Source organism: Hypomesus nipponensis, chromosome 14, assembly GCF_054491055.1.
Source record: "Hypomesus nipponensis isolate SF chromosome 14, ASM5449105v1, whole genome shotgun sequence".
Taxonomy (NCBI): Eukaryota; Metazoa; Chordata; class Actinopteri; order Osmeriformes; family Osmeridae; genus Hypomesus; species Hypomesus nipponensis.
Window position 1 is genome coordinate 13,915,793 of NC_140374.1, and position 25,815 is coordinate 13,941,607.

The following is a 25,815-nucleotide window of genomic DNA, read 5'->3' on the forward strand; positions in this document are numbered from 1 at the left end:
GATGTCGTTCAGAATGGTCTTCTCTTCTGAGTCTTTTCCAAGAGAGTATTTTCAGAGCTTTTGCTGTGAATGTGTAGGCCATGAACACAATAACAAGAGTCATTTCCCTCATGGATCTCTTGATTTCATTCCTATCCTCCATCCCTCTTCTTTCTCATGCCTCAACTGGTTCCCTCCTCTTTTCATCGCATTCGTCCCTTTCATCTTTCCTCATCTGCCCTCTCGCCGCGCGTCTATCCTTTCTCCCTCCACGAAATCCTCCCACTTTTTCCCCCGTTTTGTTCTCCCCTCATCCGTTTTACAGTTCACCCCATCTCTGGCCTTTGCTGCTCTGACTCAGGGCCAGTGTATTGTCAGACTGCAAGAGTTGACATATTGCACCCTGTGTGTGTACTTTCTGTGTGTGTCTATGTTAGGATAATTTCTCAAGTAATGCACAGAGTCGTCGGATTCAAAGAAAGTACAATAGTTTAATGCTTGCCAGCAAGGAGACAAAGTCTGATCGCAATACAAAGTTTGTCCGCTAGCATGTTGTGCTAGCTAGCTATTTAAGCAGAACCGCTCTTTACAGTCATTGGTTAAGACAAAGGCATGCAAATGTTCCATTGCTCTTCTTCATTGGCTCCTTGCATAGACCTGGCGCGCGTGTGTGCGTGCGTGTTTGAGTGTGTGTGCCTTTTGACCCCTGTAAGCTTGACCACATGATTCACCCAACACAGATAAGGCCAGACATCTTTTATGGCCTCTCCAGTAAGAGAGTGGTCAGCCCAGGTCACCTTGTTTACATATGCCTTGTGTTCCCCAAAGTTCAGATTTGGGGGTAGGCCTCTCTCTACACACAAGGAATGCTGAACACAGAATCATTCTTATACAGGATAAATGTGCTACATCTTCAATTTTCCCAACATATCCCTCCTGTTTATCCTGAATAAAATGTCTTATTCCAAAACCACGCCTACACACAGTCAATAAAATAAAAATACATAAAATAAAATAATTCATAAAAATCAAAAATGTGTAAAATTCAATAAGACTACACAGCATTATAGTCTAGTAGTGTGAATGCTTGGACATGAGGGAAGCCCATGGTATTGGGTAAAACCAGTCATCACGCAGCTGAATGGTAATTTGACGTCTGATGAGTTGGACCTCATCTCAGATCTCCTTAACCACACAAAATCAAATTGAAACAAAGATTGCAACAAAGAAATCAATACAGAAATTTTCAGGATATAAGAGCATGCCTACTTGTTGTCAATATGGTCATCTCTAAAACCATCAAACATTCAGTACACTGTCAGTCAGGTTTTTCTAAGACAGGCCCTGATTGTGCTCTTCCTCTCCAGGTTAGGTGATAAGCATTTCTCTCCAGGTCAGGGAGTCATAAACCTCAGTTACCCAAACAAAACCCTGTTTAACCCTTAAGTCACCCCAGATTTTGTCTCCAAATGTACTCCCCCAGTCAACCTTATCTCCATTTTATAGGTGGCAAAAGCTTCTCCCCCTCCCCCGAAGGTGATCTCCTACAGAGCAGTCAGGACTTACGATCAACAGACATTTCTTTCCAGCCTGCTGCTAACTCTTTTACAACCTTTGCATGATAAGACATCACTTGGGCACAAATCCTGAAATCTCATTATATGTTATCAATTTCTGTTTCTTCTCAAATTAATATCAATTTTCTGTAGTAGAACCAAGTTTCTCAAAAACTAAACATAAAGCTTTAATGCAATTCCCAAGTAATACTTCATCAAGTCACATAAATGAAACAGTATTGTTATCACCTCTTCCGACAGTCCATAACTGTTCTCAAAACATTCAAACTTCTGCCCTGGAACATAACAAATCAACTGGAACATATTTACATAACTGGTAGAACGTATCATGATGGAGTGTTTGTACCTAAATTTTATTCCACAGAAAGGTTTCTAACCTATCTCAAGATTAAAACTTCACTTCTAAATCTATTTAACATTTGCATTGTTATCAATGAAACAGTTACATCTTTACTTCTCCTTGTTTCTCAAAGTCCAATTTGCTGAAACGGATGCCATGATTGTGTGCATGGTGATTGTGTAATCTTCTCGTAGAAGATGTAGTCTAGTTACAACGGCAACCTCAACGCACTGTACTACAGGCACAGCGCGGAGTTTTCCTTATTTTGACGTCAAACAAAATGCACGCTTGACTCACGTGTACCATGATATCTCCTTGTTTATCACCTCTGAAACTAGACAGGAATGACCTTGTTCACCTTGGGTCATTTTCCAGGACTTAACGTGTCAAATCCGTCACCACAATCCAGTCTCCTTAGGTCAGGAACCTCTCACTGGATTGAGACAGCATCTTTCTCCTGTCTGCGAATTTCAGAAGAAGTAGACTACACAGTAATTAAAATTACATTCTCACAGAGGTCAGTTGAAAGCAACTGACTCGTCATCGGACCATTCCTGAATCTTTACAACATTTCTTTAGCTCAATAAAGTTCATGCATATCTTGCTCTCACTCAAATCGGGTATGCTAAAAAAGTTTTTTCTTAAAGTTTTCTTGAATAGTTTGCAAATCCATATGCTGTGAACACTCTTTCGTTATCACTCCCTCCTGTTGAGACATGATGAATCTCATGGCTCAATATTATAGCATAACGAAATAGATTCTTCAGTAACATAAGTTCCTCCTGTGGATTTACACAACCCCTCATTTTGGTGACAATTCTTGCATATCTCTCAAGACAGTCTCATCCCTATTATACCTTTTCTAATGTCAAGACAGACAGACTTGTATGGCTGCCTCTTTCGCTGCCACACATGTTTTAGCTTTCCCAGAAAAATAAAATCAATGTCATCAGTATGAACTTCTAGTTGAGCAAACAAATTCTTCATAATCAATATCTTTCCTTGTAGATAGTCACTGAGGTTAAAACATTGCATCTTTTAACCATAGCGAACAGTAATGAGATGCTATTTCATTGTTCAGTAAACATAAAACTATTGTCATAATGTTGAAGCACACATTATACCCTGTGTAATCTGTTGAATCAGCCGGAATAGCACTGTGCCTAGTTGAGGTCTAGCTTGGCGCATGCAAGACAGTTGGACTTCCCTTTTTGCGAGTTTAAACATTATCCATTCCAACCACTAATTTTCTGTCAGTAAATCCAGTTCTTAATACTAGTGTGTTCTGCTCGTCTCAGCGTTGTTGTCTTTATCTGTCCTATTGTTTCCACTAGGAGCATCATACAGTAGCAATCACTTTTTCAAACCATAGTATAGGGAAGACTATTATGAATATTAGCAACAGTAAGCTAAATATGGTACCACGGATGTCACAATACTACGGATGAGGAAATAGGTCATCCATCTTTTCTACCTGTCCCTGCTTACTGTCTCCTATCTTTTTAGCCTATTTAGTCTACACCCTATGTCTCTGTTGGCTGTTGGTTTCTTCACTGAGGTTGAGACGCGCCTTTCTTTAAGAGAATGACTCCCCTTTGTAGTAAGACTTGTGCCTCAAGACTGTGGTGCGTAACTAATCAGTCCCTGTATCAATGTCCCTTACTTTCTTACAATGTGACAAATGCATCTAAGACGTCCTCTCTGCTATTTTGACTGCAGTGGGTGTGGTGAGGAGTACCTGTTATGGTCCCCCCCACCTGGGCTGGACCAGTTCTTTCTTTTAATAACTTTAATCAATACCCAATCTCCTGGTTTAACTCATCCACGCTTTGGTTTACTGCTTCACCTGGAACAGAATTTAGCAGAAGATATCTCTTTTCTAGTTAGCATTTTGTAACGTTTTGATCCACCTCTTCAGGAATTTGGACTACTTCTAGTAGAACCAACACAAGTTCTTCGGAATTCTTATCTTTCCAAGTGATCATTGCCCTATTTATCCATTGTTGAGCAAACATATATAACAAGACAATACCTCATCATTTGATATTCAACTCCTATTACTTATGTCTAGAAATCTGTTTCTTTGTTCCCTTTTAAACAAAATCAACTGTTAGTCTAATTTCTTTCACTCCAAAAACCTTTCTTTGTTTAAAACCTGTTAAGTTTAAGACCTATATCATTTTAGATTCTCTGTTTAACCAAATCACACCTCTTTTTGTCAAAGATATGATAAAAACCATTGTCATCCCAAACCAGAATTTATTCTGTATGTTTCTCAAATGAAAATATAAACCACATAATGTTCTTAATGTGGCCATTAACCAAACATTTTTTCCCAACTATATTTTCTATAAAGGTCAGATAGGTAGAACTTCATAACCTGCTTTGGCTGCAGTCCAAAACAAGCTAATTAGCACGAACCATCATAACCACAATTTATCAGACCAAATGAGTCTTCCCAAATTCTTTCAGAACAAAGGTTATAATAACCTTCCTTATGCACTAAAACCATTCATTAATACAATCTCACCACAGACTAACTGTTTATCCCAACCATTGTGTCATGCTCTTGACAAAACATCAAAATAAAACTTAAAGCCAAATTACAATCAAACTCAAAATAAAAGTATATTTTAGTTATTTTCTCTTTCTCATTTATAACCAAACTGCATCTAATACCTTTATCAAAACCCCTAGATTTGACTATTTTGACTTAAAATGTTTTCCCATATACTTAAAGTATATGCGATAGTTCCCTTTTCAGAACATCAAAGTGTTTGAACCAATAAACAAAACACATTCCTTTGCCAAATAAAAACAACCTTCCTGTGTAAACACAAACTTCCCATAAGTTCCCATAACACCCAAGGTTGCCATTATTGACTAAATCTCACTTTTGATTTCAAAATTAGCCTTCTACTAATTCTCTGAGTCACATTTCAATTTGCTTTAAACTATCGTTATCATAATGTTGTTTCACCAAATCAATGTTCGGACAGTTAAAACTGCTCCCAGACCTAAGTCACTCATGCCAGTATTACACTCCGTAATCACGTCAACCAAACAATGCCCTTAAGACAAAAGAAAATATAAATTCTCCCTTTTTCTGTTTTAAACCTTTAAATTCACAATTTAACAAGAGTAAAATAAGCCCGTAAAACAAAACCTTACTCTATAACTTCTCAAAAGTCTTATCAAAGCATGTAATACAGAATACGCCTTTGAATATTCCTATATTTACCCAGCCATTGTGCCCTCGGAATGCGTAATGCACGGACAATTCTTCAAATCTCAATTTTGCGGACCAAAAACCCTAAATGAAAATATTGAATTGTAATATTTTATAGTTTGTATTATGATTTAATGCAACACTCTTGTTACTTTCTCAATTACTCTTAATTTTTAATAACTCAAATCTATCACTGTTTCCATCAGCGCCCGCTTCAAACTCGAATCAAACAAACAGCGCGCTCTGGAACAAAGCAAAAAACGTATTTTTCTTTGCACAACACAGATGGTTGGCTTTTACCTTCTATTCACTTAATTTTGCTCTATAACTCTTCTGATTGTAGGTATTAGAACCAATTTTTAAACCAGGGGTGTAATTTCTGCATTCTTATTGAATACCTTCACACAGATATGCCGCTTATAAATACAAGTTCTGGTCGGAAAGGCTCCAAAAACCTCCCTGTTTGGCTAGGAATTACAACAAATGTTGATCACGCATTTGTTAACCACCAAACTTCGAATTCATCCAAACGGACACATCCTTCAGCATTAATACTCACATATTTATGCAGAATTACCCTCTGGGATCACCTTTGTAAAACTTCAACGTAACGGGACACTTTTAGCCCCCACCTTTCCTCGGAATTTCTGAAACTCATGTAAAATGTACTCAAACAACCCAAAACCTTGTTAGCAAATATTCATCACGTAACATGTTTTAAAAAATCACCAAATTAATATCAAATTCGCCTATTTCTCTAAATTTGCGTCTTTTTCAATCTCTCAATTTCTCTGCGCATGCGTCATGCGATTACTCATCTTTGATCTCATATGTCAAGCTGCAATTCCTTTACTAGCCTGTACCCGCCGCCATCGCCGTTGAATCTGTCTGTAAACTCTGACAAATACCTTTGCCATTTTTCCTGTCTCTCTGGACACTCACGAAACCACAGCCTTGATCTTTCCGATCCAAGCGCTGTCTTTCTGGCAATTTTTCTGACATTATTCAACAGACAGCGGACTGGCAATTTCCTAGAATCATGTCAGCCTTCTTTGAGACTCGTTTGAGACAAATTACCACATTCTCCTCACTCTTTAACCCCAAAAACGGAATTCAAACTTCAATTTCACCATTGAACCCGAATTTTGGTTTCCATATTTCTAAGCATTTCACACTTCCAATGTACAACTTTTAAAACAATTAACCATGGTTATATTTATATAGAACCTCGATATTTACAATTCTATCAACTCTTAGTACTATTTTAATAACAACATAAAAATTAGGCCTTAACAACAATCGCGAATTATTTCCCCTTGTATACACTTCAGTCCTTCAGACTGGATCTTTTTTACGGGCGCACGGAGATATCTTTTACCTGTAGCCTTCTCACAGGCTGTGGACAGCCTACCCGCTTCACTGGTATTCTACAGAACTTAGTAAAATAGGTTACTAACGCTGCTTCCCGGACTCCGGCACCACATCTTAGCGAGTATGACTCTGTGATTAGTCTTCACTATCTCACAACTGGATCTGAATTAAGCAAATGTAGGTGATAGAACTGCACGTCTAATTTAACTTTAACTTAAAAATCGAGAGTTCAAATTCTGCATTGTACACTGAAAAGTCCTATCTTTTGTTCACACATATATCTGAGTCCTGGTCGCCCAGGCCTCAACCTGTTCGTTTGGCTAGGATTTAATAACACATGTTTGTAAGGCACGTGTCTACCACCAGACCCAGATCTATCAAAACAATTACATCTCAGCAACAATAAACGCACTAATGCAGAACTCCACTCTCTAATGGCATGTCAAACGCCTTTACCATGTGTAAATTACAATTCCCAATTCATCAGCAATAACAATCAGTTATTATGTGTCAAATTCAACCAATATACATTTACAGGTCAGGATCCATTTAGAGTTTTAGTGTACAACTTCACAGCGGAGTATTTCATCCCTCAGTTTTACTGCAATGGCATTCCCACATAAATCAGCAATAATCTTTCCATTTGGTTAGGTATTTAACTACCACCAAACTCAGATATGTTTCAAATATCTCAGTTCTGGTCGGTCAGGCCGTAACTGATTCTGTTTCCCGGATCTCCCGGCGCCATATTCTTAGCAAAACCTACTGTCTATTTACTTCACCGATCTTTCTGCTCCCAATGCGTCACAGATCACGGATCTCAGTAAATATGACGCCCTACTTGCTGCACTGGGCTTTAACCAGATCTTAGCAGATAAGGACCAGAGTGCACCTTTAACGACTACACTATGGAATTTTTAAATCAATTTGGCCTTAAACATATTAGTAAAAATAAAACACAAATCTTGTTCTCACCTTGAAATTCAACGACACTGTGCCTCAGGCTATTCTTTTAATCTCGTCACTTCTTTACCAACCTCCAGTGGGACCGGCCTTTGAGAAACAGCAATTAGCTGCAAGGTCTTTTTATCAGGAGTTTAGAAACCCCTGCCGTGCACGGATTCGGTCCCGACCCTGGACAGCGGAAAAAGATATTGAGATCCGGCTCGCAAGGACCAATTTGTTAGGATAATTTCTCAAGTAATGCACAGAGTCGTCGGATTCAAAGAAAGTACAATAGTTTAATGCTTGCCAGCAAGGAGACAAAGTCTGATCGCAATACAAAGTTTGTCCGCTAGCATGTTGTGCTAGCTAGCTATTTAAGCAGAACCGCTCTTTACAGTCATTGGTTAAGACAAAGGCATGCAAATGTTCCATTGCTCTTCTTCATTGGCTCCTTGCATAGACCTGGCGCGCGTGTGTGCGTGCGTGTTTGAGTGTGTGTGCCTTTTGACCCCTGTAAGCTTGACCACATGATTCACCCAACACAGATAAGGCCAGACATCTTTTATGGCCTCTCCAGTAAGAGAGTGGTCAGCCCAGGTCACCTTGTTTACATATGCCTCGTGTTCCCCAAAGTTCAGATTTGGGGGTAGGCCTCTCTCTACACACAAGGAATGCTGAACACAGAATCATTCTTATACAGGATAAATGTGCTACATCTTCAATTTTCCCAACAGTCTATGTGTGTGTGTGTGTGTGTACTCGGGACAGAGAGTCCCGGAGTGTGTCAGGGGCAGGCTAAGGCAGTCCCCCCCCCCCCCCCCCCCCCCCCCCCCCCGATGGGAAACAACTCAGCCTTTAATCCACAGCACACTCTCCAGAGGTTGCTGAGCTGACCTGACCCAAATCAGCTCCTGCACTGGTCAGGCCCCAACTCCTGTGACACGTGAATCAGTAAGCCAGAGTCTTTGGAGGTTGAGATACAGTGGGCCTGTACTTTGCACAGCAATGACTTGAAATCCTGAATCCAAATTGGTATTTTCATCATTCTTCATTGATTTATAGTTTTTTGTTTTGGACCAGGTGCTTTAGCTACACTGTACAGTTTCATTTTCACATTCAGCTTGATTAAGCCATCGAGAAGAGACATGGAGAAGGCGGCATCACGGAATACCCCTCCTTTGTATCCGTTCATATCTCATTCTGACAATATCAGATTTCATCCCTTTAAGGTTTTATGTATCATCCCTTTAAGATGATCCCATCTCATCCTGGCTATGCAGTTTGCAAATGCAGGAGTCATTACAATGATGAAGTAGGCCTATGTGATCTGTGCCAGCTTATTCATTTTTAATGACCACTAACAGGTGCTAAATGAGGCTAGCTTTTGCACACCAGAATTTATCTTTTCTGCTCTCTCTCTCTCTCTCTCTCTCTCTCTCTCTCTCGCTCTCTCGCTCTCTCGCTCTCTCGCTCTCTCGCTCTCTTGCTCTCTCTCTCTCTCTCTCTCTTGCTCTCTATCTATCTATCTCTCTCTCTATCTATCTATCTCTCTATCTCTCTATCTATCTATCTCTATCTTTATCTCTATCTCTATCTCCCCTTTCCCTTCTACAGTATTAGATAGAATGTCGATATGTTTTTGGAACGCCTTGAAAGCTTTTAAAGGAGTTTGTTGTATGGTAACTGGCACTCACAAAGTCAGTAGATTCAAACAGACTTGTTGATTTTGTGTTTGTAACACATGTAGGATGTGCTTGTGAGATTTTGTGGGTCCCTAGGTATGGGTGTACCCATAATCATCTTGCAGGAGTGGTTCTAAAAAATTGAAATGTAAACAATTGTTATGATCCAGTGGAATGATTTCATGTTTTTAGGATTCATGTCTGTATTTGCAGTGGATAGCCCAAATTATTCTACACCTTGATGAATTTGAATTTGCTGCAATTAGTTTTGTTGTTATTTGCTTTGTACATAATTAGATCTTGATGTGATTGCGAGACGTCAAATGACCCACGAGGGCCCGGTATATTGGAGCAACCAGAAGAATTGGCTTGTTATTGCCTGCCTGATGTTGAATTGTTCACTGTTACCTCTCACTGCCACTCTTTTATACTAAGACTGCATGTGTGTGTACACATATACTGGCTATACACAGAAAGTACATTTTCTCATATAATAAATACGGTGTGTGTGTATATATACTGTGTATATATATATATATATCACACACAAAATGTGAAGGCGTGTTTGTTCTTTAAATAACCATGTTCTATTCTCAACAGGGTGTCTTTCTAATAACACAGCAACAGCTCTTGATGATAGTCTAGTCTCCTAGAGGCAGGGGGAAGCGCCGCTCGTTAATCTCTGATGCCTTCTTTCCCCTCGATGTGTTTCACAGAGGAGGAGCTGAGGAAACTCCGAGAAGAGACCAACGTGGACACGCTAAAACAGGAGCTGGAGAGGGAGCGCTCGAAAAGAACCGACCTGGAGCAGAAGATGAGCGAGGTTCTGAGAACGAGGTAGAAACCCGAGTCCCGCCGATCTCCTTCTGTCAGATTTGAAAAGGGCCCCCCTTCGTCTCCACCGCCGACACAGTAGGGACGGCTCTCACCGTGACACAGTTCATCCCACAGAAGGTACCCTCCACTCAGGGTATGCTGATCAGGAAGGACACTGTCAGTGTGTGTCTGTGCATACGTCTCTGTTTATAGCTAGTGAGAGTGACAATGTAACACACAGAATGCCTGTGTGACTCTGCGTGTGTCAGTGCATGCTTCTCGCCATGTGGTGGGTGACAGTCCTTGTTAAAAATAGTCTCGGGAGCCCTGGCTGGGTCTCTAATAAGCAGGGCTGCATGTGGCTGACAGACTCTTCCCCCCCCCCCACTGTCTCCTTTCCCATTCAACAAGGATCGCAGTCTCTGGCCTTGAGTTCATGGACCTTGTGTCCAAGATGCTAAATGTCAATCAGTCCTGTGTCAGGCAGAGTTTGAATGGAAACTCTCTTTCTGTGCCAGGGCCATTTAAACGAACACAAGGAAAAGCTTTTCAGCCCCATTCTCACTTCGCCTCCGTGACTCCCGTTTCCCCCCCTCACTCTTTTGAGACGTCAAGCGACCAGGATGAATCCAAACTTTCCGTCCATTCTCTGTTAGCGTTTGATGTGGCTGTGTACAGGCCACCTGAGGAGAGTTTAAAGAACACGGCCCATGAGCCACCAATGCTCCGTCTAAAAACAACGATAAGAACAATACATATACATTTCCCCAAACTTGAAAGCTGTGTATTTCAGTCACGCATTCCGTTTCCTGTTTCCTCGTAGGCCGGAAGATTCTCCTCCACAGCCTCCCAAAGCATCTCCTCCGACAGTCAACGGCACAGGTGAGACATGTCACTTTACTTCATGTACAAACAGGTGTATTAGCTATTATTATTCAACTCTAAATTTGTAATTAAATTTTGTTGATATAAATATGAGCTCACACTGGATTAGGACATTATGTGTTATAGGTTTAGATTAGCCTGGCTGCCAGCCCAATTTAGCCCCGCCCACAAAAAGAAATTGGCGGGAAGTTGGGTCTGGAGGAACTTCTTTTACGAGTTCGGTTGAAACACGCCCATATTCGGACGGAGAGTCATCAGACTCATATTCTGACTAGAATTATGAGTATGACAACGTCAGGCTAGGTTTAGATGACGCTAGGAAACTGTAAAGAGGATCAGGACCAAAATATTTCCAATGTACTTGTACCCGATCCAAATGGCAAAAAAACTTGAAACATGAACTTGAATCATCAATGAACAAGCAGGCCAACACAAAGCATTTGACCTTCCTACTCACTGTTGCTCCAAACACCTCGCCCGCGGCATCAAATAAGGCTCCCCTCATTTGAAAACCTCGTCGGTCACATTTGGGATTTCGTTTTGGCCGCATAAATGACACCTTCCTGTCCCCCACACCGCCCTCCACCCCCCGACGCCCCCCCCAGCTAATGCAGCACACCATTCTTGTCGTACGTCTCCCCATGAATTCCACCCGGCTCCTAATTCAGTTCTGAAATAAAGATGAGGTGGCAGGGCTGAGGGGTAGAGAGGGATGGAGCGGGCTGCCTCAGCCTGCCTCAGCCCGGCCTGCCTCAGCCCGGCCTGCCTCGCGCCGTCTCCAGGCGGAGGAGCACTAGGGGTTCGACATCTGCGTGGGAGTTTGGAGAACAACCTGCTGGCACTTCTGAGCCTGCTGTGGTCGCTCCGTGTGGAGAAGCGTGTCTCACCACCCCCTTGATGCGGCAAATGAGTGTGTGCGTGTGTGGGCATGTTTGTGTGTGTTACAGCATGTGAGTGTTTGCGTGCGAGCGTTTCCATGTGTTGACTTGGGTGTGTTTGCGCGTGTTTACATGCGTTTACAGGTGTGTTTGCGCGTGTATGTATGTGAGGGTGTGTGTAAGTGTGTGTATACAACTGTCAGCCCCAGGAAGTGTGTTCCTGTGGAGGGTAGATGTGTTGTGAATTGCATCCTTCTCTGTCCCTCTGTAGGGAATTTCACACACAGGGAAAGTGGATCCGGCTCTGGTGGAAAATTGGTTCTTTCCTGTTAAAGGTCTGCTTGGTACCTACCTCAGGCCTTGAGTGGTTGAATGTTGTGGCTAAGCGTGCATACACTGCACCTACAGTACACAGCTCATTCCATTTGCTCCTGTCCAATGGCCTCCGAATGTAGCATATTCTACTGATAACAACTGTCATCTCTCCAAAGAAAACCAAACATTAACCTAATACTGAGAAGCATCTAGTCGAACAAACGGTGCATCGTTGTTTTTTTCCTCTGGATTCCATACTGTGATTTATGGAGAAGGATGCTTCACTGTGGGGAGTCTGTTTTAAACAGGAAGTCTCACTGTCGTGATTTGAGCAGCAGTCCATTGTCGTGAGTTACAGTGTATTTTTGTATTGCGCTCATTGTGAGTCTTTCAGTCAGCTGGGAATTACCAGTTTGTTTAGTAATATGCAATTGTGTAGCCTGCACTTAAGCTTGTTTGCACTTAAGTTTAGGAAACTTCCTTTTGGTTCATCCATTCCAGATGCGAGGCCAGGGAAAAGTTGTGCTCAGATGTTTGCGGTACCATATTTTGAAATGTATGTTTTGCGCTGGTAGTGATGCAAGCAGCCATCTGAGAGTTTAGTGCCTGGACAACCTGTACCAGACCTGAAGCCTTATGCAGGTTTGAAAGGGGAATCAAGAGAAGGAGAGATGGTTGGAAGCAGAGGGGAGAAAAGACATCTGATGCACTGTTAACAATGTCTCTTGAGAGAAATATGGCAACTTTGAGTCAAAATAGGCCACTCCTCATAAGAATCATCATAATCCCTAGTGTTCTTCTTTATTTTAGTTATTCAGCCTTTGGGGGTGTGCAAAAGCTTCTTTAGTGGTTGTGAGGAACACTTAGCTTTACCACTGTGTTCCTAACACTGGTACACCTGAAGGTGCATGGTCGTCATTGGCTTTTCTAGTCAATCAGCTTGTAACTGTACATCTTTTAAAGGTACTAAATTCTTCAGGGTCCATCTTGAGGGTTTAGGTTGGTTGAGGGGCAGTTCTATAGGCATATGTGAAACCCCTCTGTGACATGCTTGCGTGTAAAAAGGCCTATTTGATTCAGGGTCCATTGAGCGACTCTGGACATGGATAAGCCTGTTCCAGGAGCACCTTGGAAAACACCCACACTACTGTGTACTGGACTTTACATTGTTGGTCTGACTTTCCTCTTCCGGTCTCTATCTCCCACTCTCTCTTGCTCCCTCTCTCTCTCTCTCGCTCTCTCTCCCTCACTCTCTCTTTCCCTCACTCTCTCTTTTTCTCTCTCCCTCCTCTCTCTCTATCTTTCTCTGTTTCCCCCTCTCTCTCTCTCCCTCCCTCTCCACAGACAAGCAGAAGGAGACCCGCTACACTCGTCTACAGAAGTGGCTGTACGACAGGTTTGGGGCCTACGTGGAGGACTTCCGCTTCCAGCCGGAAGAGAACACTGTGGAGACGGAGGAGCCACTCAGTGCCAAGAGGTCAGAGTCCACACACACACACACACCCTCATACACACACACACCCACATACACACACACACCCTCATATACACACCCTCATACACACACACACCCTCATACACACGCTCATACACATACACACCCTCATACACGTACACACCCCCTCATACACACACACACACACTTATACACACTCTCATACACACACAAACACACACACCCTCATACACGCACACACACCCTCCTACACACACCCTCAAACACCCCCTCATACACCTCCTCATACACACACACACATACCCTTATACAAATGCTTATACGCACAGACACAACCTCGTGTACACACACACACACACACACACACACACACACACACACAGAAGCAATCACACGCACACACACTCATGCTCACACACACACAATGACAGAGCCTGGAGCTCTGTCAGAGTAATTCAAAATGTTTCACTGAGTATCTATTGGCTGTTTGCAGATGTACTGTTCAAATAAAGTGTTACTCAGATGTGTGACTTACTTGAAATAAAGCCCTCCTGCTACAGGCAAATCCCAGCAAACTAGTGAGAGCACTCGATTCGACTCACCCTCTGTGATAAAACCAATGGATCAGTTCCAGCAGAGCAAAATGAGAGGGAAATTAAACATGAAGGAACTCAATTACAAAGATAGTTTTTAGTAATAGATCTCTGTCATTTCAGGTTTTGGGAGTAGGTTTATTGGAGTAGTTCAACTTAAAGCTTCTACTGGATGTTTTTTAGAGATTCTTCTTGTATTGTGGCAAGATAGTTCATCTGCTTCTGAGTCACCGACCAAGTGTTCCAAGCTGCATGGTCAGATGTGCTCAGCTAACTTTGCTCAGCTAACTTTGCTGACTTTTTTATTTTAAGGTCTTAGTCAACTTATAATAGCCAGATTTCTTGGAAATGCTTACTCATCGATTCTGTAAGGTTTCCTTTTCCATATCTGTTTCCAATGTTTGGTTTTTCCATACCTCTTTAATGAGCTTCCCAGCCTTCTGAGATTTGCTGTGAACATGCTGGTCATTGTTTTAAAGCAGCGATCGATCATGAGGTTGTTCAAGGACACAGTGTAGGACCATGTGATTGTTTGGTGATCCAGTAGAGCATGCAAGTGCAAGCATGAGGTCAGCGTTGTACGATTGGTACCTAGGAGTTGAGTTCCCCAGAGTGCATAAGTGGATTATGATATCTGACAGTACTGTATATAAGCACAGCATAGGCCTAAATCCTAATCTCTGAATACACAGTTTATTGTTTTACTTGTTATAAGTAGATTTGACAAGCAGTAATTATCTCAGCACATATTGCCAAATGAAATGTGTTTTAGCGTGTCGTGTGTATTTTAGTTTACGTTCTGGTGTGTTAATGTTTTAGTGTGTGTATTTTTGTGTAGGTCTGTGTTTCTGTTTGTGTTTTAGTGTATGTGTGTATATTGTTGTGTTGCTCTGTGTGTTATAGTGTGTGTCTGTGTGTGTGTGTGTGTGTGTGTGTACAGGATGTCTGTTTGTTTGTTGCTCCACCAGTGTGACAGTGTGCTTTGCTGGAAGGCCGGCACTAGTTATCAGCGCAATCGAACACAGTCATGATAGCCCCATCTCCGCTCGATGAGTGGAGGGCAGGGACGCTAAAAGCCATCAGGCTTAACGGCGACGGAGTCCTCCGACTGCACCCTGTTTGGAGAGAGAGAGAGCGAGAGAGGGAGAGGGGGGGAGTCATAAAAATGATGGCTTTGTAATGGGCTCACGGTCTGTCAGCGTCCTATTCATCAACGCTACCTCTGAAGTAGCCAGTCACAGCGTGAGCTAAACAGCCCTATGAGCTCACCACAGGTATCCGATTGGCCCCCTTCTTATTGGTGACAGCCAATCCATGGGCTTAGTAAGGACACTGGGCGGTTGTAGCCATGGAAGTAAGTGTAATTCCTGACCTCTAGTGGTGGATTATGTGTACTACGTGATTATTTCCTTTTCCTTTTCTATTGTAAGAACTGGTTTTGGGTTGGTTCATTTTCTCAGTCCCTAGTGTGTGAATAGTCCAGGATCTGTTTTAAGGTCTTGTTGATGTACAGCAGAACATGTAGGCACAGATTTTAAAGTGTAGTTGTTGGGCAGAATTCCCCCAAGCAGGGTGTTCACTTGCTGACGCAACACAGGCTGATCTAAAGCTTCAGATCTCCCCTCTACACTGTAATATTACTGTCAGCTGATACCAGTGTTTTCCAGTTTATACACAGTTGTTCTAAATATCAAGCCCTTACTTTGTAGTCTATTCAACTCTTGTGAGACACCCCTGTTATCATGTAGTTAGGCAAGTACAGAAAGGTTTTGGGTGGTATTTTCACCTGAAATCTAAACTTTGGACTTCTTTAATCAGGTGTATAGACACAAGGGAGAGAGGCGGATGGGGGGATCCAGAAATTGAGAGGAAGCCATGGAAAGAGAGAAAGCAAAGACAGAAAGAGGAGATGGGAGAGAGACAAGGAGGAAGAGGATGAGAGAGAGGATGAGGGTAAGAATAAGCGAGGGAAGGATAAGAGAAAGTGAGGAGGATAGGGGCGAAGGAGGCCTGTGTTCTTGAGAGAGACAAGAGAATAGGGGTGAAGTGAAAGGGAACACTTGCTCAGTGCCAGTTCATCTGACCTTGATGTTAGTCCTCAAGACTGAAGAGAACAGAAGGAGCAGGAGAAAGGGAGGGAGGGAGGGGGGGGGGAGGGGAGGAGAGAGAGAGAGAGAGAGGGAGAGAGGGAGAGAGGGAGGGAGGGAGGGAGGGAGGGAGGGAGGGAGGGAGGGAGGAGGGGGGGGGAGGGGAGGAGAGAGGGAGGGAGGGAGGGATGGAGGGAGGGAGGGAGGGAGGGAGGGAGGGAGGGAGGGAGGGAGGGAGGGAGGGAGGGAGGGAGGGAGGGAGGGAGGGAGGGAGGGAGGGAGGGAGGGAGGGAGGGAGGGAGGGATGAGAGAGGATCATAGCAAGCGTGGGATTCTTCAAGCCTTCCACAGCACACTGAGACTCAGGGGAAAGCTAAATAGAGCAAGGTCGTTTACTTTGCAACAAAACACGTATCATATCTCTACCTGTCGTATAGCCTGAGACACTTTTGTGCACAACTTTTTCTGTTTTTTGGGGTGGGAAGATGTGGAGTTTGTGTCAGGAAACGACACCATAACATTGCTCATCCTTGGCTTTTTGTTGGACAGTTTATTAAAGCAAGCTGTGTGTTTCTGTGGAATAACATGTCTGATGTCTCGTTCTCAGGTTGACAGAAAACATGAGACGACTAAGTAAGTGTTCAGAAAGAACCTCTATTGTATCTTTTGGGCGGGAGGGGGGCAAGGTGTGATATTTTCCACTTACAGTCCTCATATTTACATCAATAAAATAACTAATTTCACTAAATTAACCAACATGCATCACAATACAACCTATGGTGTCATTATGTCAAAAGAAACGACTCCCTTTTTCCTAAATGTTGTGTGTGTTCATCTCTGCTATCCAGAGAGAGGGGCCAAACCTGTCACTAACTTCATGAGGAACCTTTCTGCCTTATCCAGCTGGCACTCTGTATACACGTCAGCCATAGCCTTCATTGTAAGTACACACACACACGCACACACACACCCACACACACACACACATTAATCTTAATCACAATGAAAAGGTTTTGGACAGGTAGGGATGTCCATATCCTTTATCAAACTGCCCTCTTGTGTTGAATATCAGTACTACATGGCCTAGTTTGCACATCAGAGAAGATCCATATCTGTCGCCATTTATTTTTCAACCAACCTCTCTCTTGTCTTTTCCTTTCTCTTTGTATCTCTCTCTCTCTCTCTCTCTCTCTCTCTGTGTTTCTCTCTGCCTCTCTTACTCTGTCCCTCTTTCACTTGTTCTCACCCCCATCCTCTCCCTCTCTTAACACCCATAGTCATATTTCACAGGCACAGCATCTGTATGAACCCAGCCTTGCATGTGCTTGTCCCCTGCTTGACACGGCCATGCATTTACAGCTCTGCACGCATCTCATTCTATTTAGAGACAGATCAAGATGGATAGACGTGACATGCATGAGAGAGTTATGTGATGTGCCATACACATTCATTCATGTGTAGTAATATATGAATTGCAAGAGAAGGTCATGTAAGTACACCGTGCCTGACTTCTCTCTCTCTCTCTCTCCCTCCTCCCTACCCTACCCCCCCTCTTTCTCTCTCTCTCTCTCCCTCCCTCCCTCTCTCCCTCTCCCATGTTCTTCCCCTCCCTCTATCTCTCCCCTCTGCCTCTTAATCTCCCCTGTTGCTCTCTCTCTCTTCCCCCTCCAACACTCTCCCCCTTTATCCCCGGACTCCTCTGTCTCTGTCTTCCTCTCTTTCTTTTCCACAGATCTATATGAACGCTGCGTGGCATGGATGGGCCATCCCCATGTTTCTCTTCCTGGCCATTCTGAGGCTCTCCTTAAATTACCTCATCGCAAGGTTAGCCAGTCAGCATCACCACGCACCATCAAGCCTGTCCATCTTCACCCAGTTGGGGAAGAATCGGCTGATGATTAGACCTAGCATAAATCGTATTTCTAGATTCTGAAACAGACGAATGTTCAGTGACATTGATGCCCACTCAGTAAATATACCGTTTTGAACTGGATGTGAATCTATTAGTTGTTTATCTATGATGTTCTGTGTGTTGATCAGAGGATGGAGGATTCAGTGGAGTATTGTTCCCGAGGTTTCAGAACCTGTGGTAAGACCTGCCCTATGACAGCACCAAACAGAACACTCAATCAATACATCCAGTACAGTTTGATTATGTGACTGATTGATGGAGTAGTTCTTATTTTGGGCAAGAAGAAAGTTGTTTTCACATGAAGAATTGTGTGTATAGAAGCTCTTTAAATCCAGTATTTCTGCAAATTGTTGTGGAGAAGGCTTTTTGATCCAATCAATCAATGGAACTCAGCTAAGCCTGCAAATGGGGTGCCTCGTAGTGTAACAACCATCTTTGTTTTTCTAGGAACCAGCCAAAGAGGATCTGACTGTTTCAGAGAAATTCCAGTTAGTTCTTGATGTAGCACAGAAAGCGCAGGTGAGGGGTGACGGTGCCGTCAATTTACACGTTTTAAATTGTGATAGATGGCACGTCATAATTCGCACAATTAATTGCACTGTTAGTTTGGTACACTTTAGGATCTTGAGGTTTGGCGTTTTCACATGAAATGTGTGTTTTAACAGAACTTATTTGGAAAGATGGCAGATGTGTTGGAGAAAATAAAGAAGTGAGTGTCTTTTTAGTTTGTGTATATTTTTGCAGAGATGCCTTGTTTGTCTGGATGTAATGCCTTTCGTTACTGAAGTCACTCGGTCATTTCACCTTTTCACCCTGTGTGTGTCCTCTGTCTTTCTTGTGTGTGTGTGTGTGTGTTCTTCCGTGCGCTTGTGCCATGGGTGCACCTGTGTGCGTTCTTGCGTGTGCGTCTGCGTGTGTGTGTGTGTGTGTTTCAGCCTGTTCATGTGGGTGCAGCCTGAGATCACTCAGAAGCTCTACATCGCCCTGTGGATGGCCTTCATCTGCTCCTGCCTCCTGCCCTACAAACTGGTGGGCTTCATGATGGGTGAGAAGGCGACGACTGAACACGCCCCCTACTGTGCTTTTCAACGCCTTTGATACTGCACATTGCATGTACAGCAGCGTTACTGTAGGTTACTTGCCGAGGGTTGAGTAGCATTACTACTGTCACTAGCAATACTGTATATCTCATATCAAGTAGCGGGAGGGAGAGGAAGGTAGATGGTGGGAGAGAGAGGGAGGGAGACTGCGAGGGACTGAGAGAAAAATAGTGTTTGAGATCTATTCACCCCTCCAACCCCCATCTCCACCCCCCAACCCCCCCCTCCAGGTCTGTATGCTGGTATTAAGTTCTTCATCATTGACTTCATCTTCAAAAGCTGCCCAAAGCTTAGGGACAAGTACGACACACCTCACATCATCTGGACCAATCTGCCCACTGATCCCCAGCTGAAGGAACGTGGCAGTGCCACTCTCTCCAGACGGGTAGGCTGTGTGTGTGTGTGTGTGTGTGTGTGTGTGTGTGTGTGTGTGTGTGTGTGTGTGTGTGTGTGTGTGTGTGTGTGTGTGTGTGTGTGTGTGTGTGTGTGTGTGTGTGTGTGTGTGTGCGTGTGCGTGTGTGTGTGTACAGATCATTTCACAACGTTAATGAACTTTTTCGTTTGGCTTTTTCCTGTTCATTTTTATAAATGCACATTTACATGCATTTCTCAAGTATATGTGTTTTGATATTGAGTCCACATATACTATTAACAAAGTCAAATGTTTTTTTGGAGACAATGAACATGCATTTATACTGAACGTATAAATACACAGTCATTTCAACATCATTGTCATGTTTGGTTCACTTTTCATTCGCAGTATCTGGACTGTGGGGATCCTTAATTTAGTTTCTGAGTGCAGTGTGTTGTTTCTTTCTCTCAGCTGTCTGGGTTTGAAAAGGTAGGGGCCCCTGGTGTGCAGAACTTGTGTGTCACACCTCCACCAGTCTCAGCTGTGTGTCTGCTGCCGTGACTGTGTTTTGGAGTGGTTGTGAGGGTGTGTGTGTGTGTGTGTGTATGTGTGTGTTGGTGTGAGCCATACCGACTATGAGTGTCTATGTAAAGGATCAAAAACGTTCTCCGTAGTTTGACTGTTTGTGTTTTCCCACGCTGCTCGTCCTCTCTGACATGCACGTGTGTCACACATCACCACCGTTTTTGATCTGTTTCCATAGGCACCATCAGAGTAAACCCGAGACCCTCTCTGAGTGTCTGCGTGTTTGTGTGTGTGGTATGGTAGAGCCTGGAGTGTCAATTGGGGCTTGATGTATTTTTGATTGACATTGATTGGATTGTAGTGTTGTTAGCAGTGTAGATCTCACATTTGCCTCGGGAAATGTTGACAACATTGGAACAGCCAAGCTGAGAGCCCTGCATATGTATTATAATTTTTTTTAACTGTATTTTAAAAACAAATGTACTATAATTTGTCAGTTTGATTGAATTTGGGCTTTGGGATAAGCGTGGCTGTTCTTTTGTTGTACTGAGCTGTAGCTTGTGGTTATGTTCTTACATGCAAACAAATTGAAAGGCTTTATAATGTGAGAATACCTAGTGTGCTTCTGAAGAGGAGCTGTTTTCTGGAAACTGGTGTTATCAAAATGTTATGTTGTCAATATGTCAATATGATATAGAGGGGATGTTTCCTCCTTCCTTATTAAAAATTTTTTTGCCAGTATTATCTTCTGTAGAAAACATGATTTGAGTATTTATAGTGGTATTGCTTTTTATCACGCAATGTAGTCTGCTAGTAGGATTCTGTAGACAAGAGGTTCACCTGTGAAAGTGCCCTAGAAGTAACTGAGTTACCGCCACAAAGCGTCCTCAGCCTGTGTCACCACTCTGCTGAATGTAACCAGAGCAACACTCCTGGTGAAGTGTGAGGATTGAAGCTGGCCACACTGCCATGGGTTAGAGAAAGCCTGCAACAACTCCCTTTGCTGCTTGGGTTATGCAAATGCCCTCCTCTCCTCTGGCCAAGCGTCGAAAAGTCTAATGGTCTCTGTCTGTCTCTCTTTCTCTCAACCTCCCTTTCTCTCCCTCTCGATGGTAGATTCAGCCGACAGTGGCTCGTGGAAGCCTAGCAACAGGCATGCCATTGGGTATCAGTCGTGAGGAAGATGGTGGGCGGGCCTTCAGCACGAAGAAGGGGGCTTTCCACGAGGTCTTCAACCTGTCAGAGGCAGAGCGCCCCCTAGCTGGTGTGTGGACTTCCTGTCTAATCATAGGATACTGTGCACCCAAATACCACTCATACTTTTTACGTCTAAACAGAGTTTAGAAAAGTAATACACTTCCATGAACAATTTTTATTTAAGTAACAGTGTAATACATGTGAAGTTTGGATAAATTACTGTCGGACGATGTGGACTGAAGTCACCATCTATGTCTATGCATGTTGACCGCCGGTGTCCAGTGTGTTATATATTTGTGTGGGGTTGTTCTGTGTGCAGTGTGTGAAAACGGGTGGCGATGCTGCTTGATCAACAGGGACAGGAAGATGCCCACCGACTACATCCGCAATGGTGTGCTCTACGTCACAGAGAAGTACGTGGGGGGAAAAAAACACACAGATCACGCACACATCTACTTACATTTTCGGACTATAAGGTCCACCGTTATGGCCGCAGCAGCTCAATTGAATGATGTGTACATGTATAAGACTCACTGGACTATAAGCCGCAGGTGTTTTAATGTTTAATTACCCTATGGAAGGGTTTGTGCACAGAGGGGATTGTTGGGAAAGAGATGGCTGCTTGACGAAGCTCCCATTTATTAACCGTTAGCTGTAAAAAAATCAGTAGATTAGCCGCACTGTTATATAAGCCGCAGGGTCAAAAAATGGGACAAAAGGCGCGGCTTATAGTCCAAAAATCACGGTAGTTCCTGTTTGCACTTTGGTCAGGAAAAAAAATTGGTTTGAGTAACACTTTCTGTGGTTGCGTTTTTCTTTACCAAAGGAACATGAATGTTGTACTCTATTTGATTACAGGGCATACACTCCCTGCCCAGTTTTTAGAGAATGGCTCTGTGCTCTTATCGTTTGTATTTTCTCTACATCAACAGTTACCTGTGCTTTGAGAGCTCCAGCTCCAGGTCTAGCTCCTCCAAAAAGAACAAAGTCATCAAGCTGGTGGACATCACTGACATACAGAAGGTAAGTCCCGTTTCCACTCACTGCTCCTGTTATTTGACAGAAGGTCTGATGAAAACTCTCTGCCAATTGTTGCCCTTATTACATTTGTATATGTTCTCTCTACACATATATATATATATATATATATGTATGTTGTTTGTCCTTCCTGCAGTACAAAGTACTGTCTGTGTTACCGGGATCTGGAATGGGAATCTCCATAGCAACACCGTCCACCCAGAAGGTAAATGCCCCTTTTAAACAGTATTTCACCTTTGAAAAACCTCTGTCTCTCTCCCCCCTCTCTCTCTGTTAGTCTCCCCCTTCCTCCCTCTCTTTCTCACTCTCTTCCTGTTGTCTCTGTTCTGTCAGTCTAGACATTTGCTAAAAACACTCAGCAGGTTGAAATGGGTCTGCACATGATTTGACGAGGTGTCAAAGCTGATTGCACCACTCCCCCCCTCTCTGTCTCTCACACGTCCTCTTCTTATCTTCTTCCTCTTTTCACAGCCTTTGGTGTTTGGTGCAATGATCCACAGAGATGAGGCCTTTGAAGCCATCTTTACACAATACATGAAGATCCTGACCATGGGCACAGCCACCAGCCCAGAGACTTAGCCTTGCTGCAAGATAGCCGCCTTGCTACAGTGACTTCTTGAACCGCACCAATATGGCTGCCTTTCCAAGTGACTCACTCTAGTGCCCGTGATGGCTGCCTTCACTAACGACTCTAGTTCTTAAGATGGATGCCTTCATGGGTTACGTCCTCAGACTCACACGTAGAAGAAGCACACAGTGCATCAATAGTAGCTTGCTGCCTATTGCACATGTAGGTTAGCGTGGATGGTGAATCATCTTAAGGCCAAGTCAACATGGATTCCTTTGGTCCTTTTTCTGATGATTCCTCTTTCTTGCTGGGTTTATAACCAATGGCAGGTTGGGGAGAAGGGATTGTGGACCCGCCTATCTTTACTGCCCCTATTGGTGAGGTTGAGGTTAAGTGTTTGGGACTGACTTGGGTACCCATTTGTCTATCGTTTACCTGTTTCGTTTGGTAAAAGGTTTTTAACTCTTCTGTGTGTGTGTGTGCGCGTGTGTGTGTGTTTGTTTGTTTGTCTGTCTTGTGGTGTTTGCCGGAGGGAGGCTGGATCTCCCTGACTGTTTGTGAGAAGTGGTTGTATGTTGAGGTGTGCATCACACACTCCATATTTGCTTGTTTCTTCTCAGTGTCAGCGTTTTGCCTTCGGTAGGACTTATCTGCGGTCAAGTAGATGACGTTGGGGGGCCTTGTCTAACTTTCCCCAAGAATGAGGGGTCATGTTTGTGGAAACGTCCAGTTGCTTCGAGGCTCAGATAATGAACGGTGCTTGGGAACATTTTGGAAAACAACCACAGGTATCATTGTCCAGGAACAACTGAAGATAGGTAGCCCAAATTTTAAGATAAATTAGGGTTTTTTTCTTTCTCATCCCAGACAACATGGAAAGAAAGACTTGAAGACAGATTTTGTCTTCTCATTTTATTAAATAAAAGGTGGACGTAAGGTTAAACTGGAGGTTTCTTCTAAACATACAGTATGTCAGTTAAGAACAGTCTGGTATCTTGGTCTGAAATTTAAAATGAAATGTGATGTTTCATGTTAGTCTCTAAAAAGAGTTTGTGGGTGTCATAAAATATAGATACAGAGCATTTGACATGGCAAAATGTATTTCTCTACACTTATAATTAACATGTACATTGATCTTCACCTCCATGTCAAGTATGCCACAATTGACATCAATGGTGTCTGAGGAATGTTACGTCCATTGAGAATCACTACATAAACATGTCAATGTCCACATAGAACTCTCCTAAGGCCTTACAGCGTGTTTGTTATGCGGTACTCTCATTGTTTTATATGTCATATAACATGGTCCTGTTGTCTTATATTTTTGCTGTTTTCTATGTTGAAGTTATTGACAGTTTATTTAGTGTATCTGAATGACTAATGCTTCATGAGACAATGTTTATGTAAACCAGTATCCCAAAATTCGTATAATAATCCTTTGGTTTTGTCACTAAATGGAAGCACATATGTATAAAACCTCAATACTGTAGCTGAAATATGCTTACATATTAAACTTAAAAGCTAGCTGAAGTTAAATTTACAAGCTAACTGGGCATCAGTGTTTGTTGTCTAGATTTAGTTATATAAAATTACCAACTAACATTCAGTCTATTTATCTCAATATCTTGGACGAAGATTCGATAAAAGCACAGAATGTACTGATTATGTGATAGTCTTGTATTGCCAAAATGTAAAGTTTTTGTTTTATTTGATAGACAATTTTTGTTTACCTAAAACTGTAAAGTTTACAGAAGTTAGGGTTTAAATCCACTTGTTTAGGCCAGTTTGATTCTCCATTTAGTTATGGAGGCATGACTGCTGGACCTATCCTGTATGACTGGAGAACTTCTCGATGTTGATAGCCCTGACTGGTCACATGACATCTCTGCACACATTTACACCATCATGGCAAGTTTTGTATAGTTTTTCCTCTTTTTGTTCTCCTTTGGTTCAATGTCATTCTTTCCTTTTCATAATTTTGTAAATCATTGACCAGTAATGCTCCACTGTATGTAGTTTTATGTTTTTAAGTGTCCATTCTTTTGGCAGCAGCAAAGTACTTTTTTTTTCTTCTCTGATTTGGCCACTTAAAAGCTTATTATGGGTTTAATGTGCGTAAGAATCAGGAAAAGTTGATTAATCATAAATAGTATTTTAAATTCAAAACATTTCTTTTTATAATGTTTAATTACTGCTGTTCAAAAGAAGGAACGAAAGCCATAGGGATTTAAAGATCTCTCCTCTGTGTGACAAGCCTTCATGTACACCATGAACCCTATAGGATAAGTCCCTATTTCAATTTTGCATCTTAATATTCAGAGATTGTATGAATCACCCAGAGGCTTTGTCCTCTAAAAACTGCTGTAAATCAACATGTGGCCTATATGTGTTATTATAACCTGTTAACCAAGTATTTTTTTCAAACACGGAGCACCAATGTGCTTCCTCGTGTTTTCCTAACGCTGAAATCAGTATGTGACGGCTGTGTGTATGGTCTGAGTCACCCACTAGTTGTCAATGCATCTTTGTAATCCACAGTCGAGACAAAGAAGGATTTTATAATAAATTATGTAATGTACAAATTCCTGTAAAGTTTTTAAAGAGAATGATGTCTATTATAAAATGTGATGTACATTTTTTTATTTAAGTAAACACATTTAAAGTAACGTCAGTATTTGTCCCTTTCGAGTCTAACTTGGTGTCATAGGTCTATCCACTTGGGGTCACTAGAGTCTTGTATTCAGACACCGTGCACAGAGAATAACACAACCACAGGCACTATAAACGTTTAATTTCCGATTGTCGAGTATTCATAGATATGAATGCTACGTCTATGTTGTGTCTACATGAACAATGTTTCAACAAAAGAAAAGGATTGCCCACAAACGTTTCCCTGTTCTGGTCTGCATGGAATTGTATAAATCCAATATCTCTGTTGAAAAACTATCTGAGAGTCTAAGAGTAAAGTTC

At 42.5% G+C, this 25,815-nt stretch overlaps 1 protein-coding gene across 10 annotated transcripts in view; it reads left to right on the plus strand.

Moving 5' to 3' along the window:
* The window catches only part of LOC146258728 (GRAM domain-containing protein 4-like), a 42,422-nt gene extending 16,911 nt beyond the window's left edge, over positions 1-25,511 (plus strand). For all 10 annotated transcript variants that reach the window (XM_084672091.1, XM_084672096.1, XM_084672094.1 and 7 more), the window contains 16 exons: positions 9,840-9,960; positions 10,763-10,821; positions 13,362-13,494; positions 16,761-16,786; positions 17,002-17,093; positions 17,886-17,977; positions 18,194-18,242; positions 18,513-18,584; positions 18,731-18,774; positions 19,001-19,110; positions 19,396-19,550; positions 21,159-21,306; positions 21,559-21,652; positions 22,172-22,262; positions 22,414-22,482; positions 22,749-25,511. In XM_084672091.1, the coding sequence (XP_084528217.1) occupies positions 9,840-9,960; positions 10,763-10,821; positions 13,362-13,494; positions 16,761-16,786; positions 17,002-17,093; positions 17,886-17,977; positions 18,194-18,242; positions 18,513-18,584; positions 18,731-18,774; positions 19,001-19,110; positions 19,396-19,550; positions 21,159-21,306; positions 21,559-21,652; positions 22,172-22,262; positions 22,414-22,482; positions 22,749-22,856 (1,463 nt within the window). In that variant the 3' untranslated portion in view covers positions 22,857-25,511. The remainder of the gene's footprint in view (positions 1-9,839; positions 9,961-10,762; positions 10,822-13,361; positions 13,495-16,760; positions 16,787-17,001; positions 17,094-17,885; positions 17,978-18,193; positions 18,243-18,512; positions 18,585-18,730; positions 18,775-19,000; positions 19,111-19,395; positions 19,551-21,158; positions 21,307-21,558; positions 21,653-22,171; positions 22,263-22,413; positions 22,483-22,748) is intronic.
* Positions 25,512-25,815: the final 304 nt, after the last annotated feature.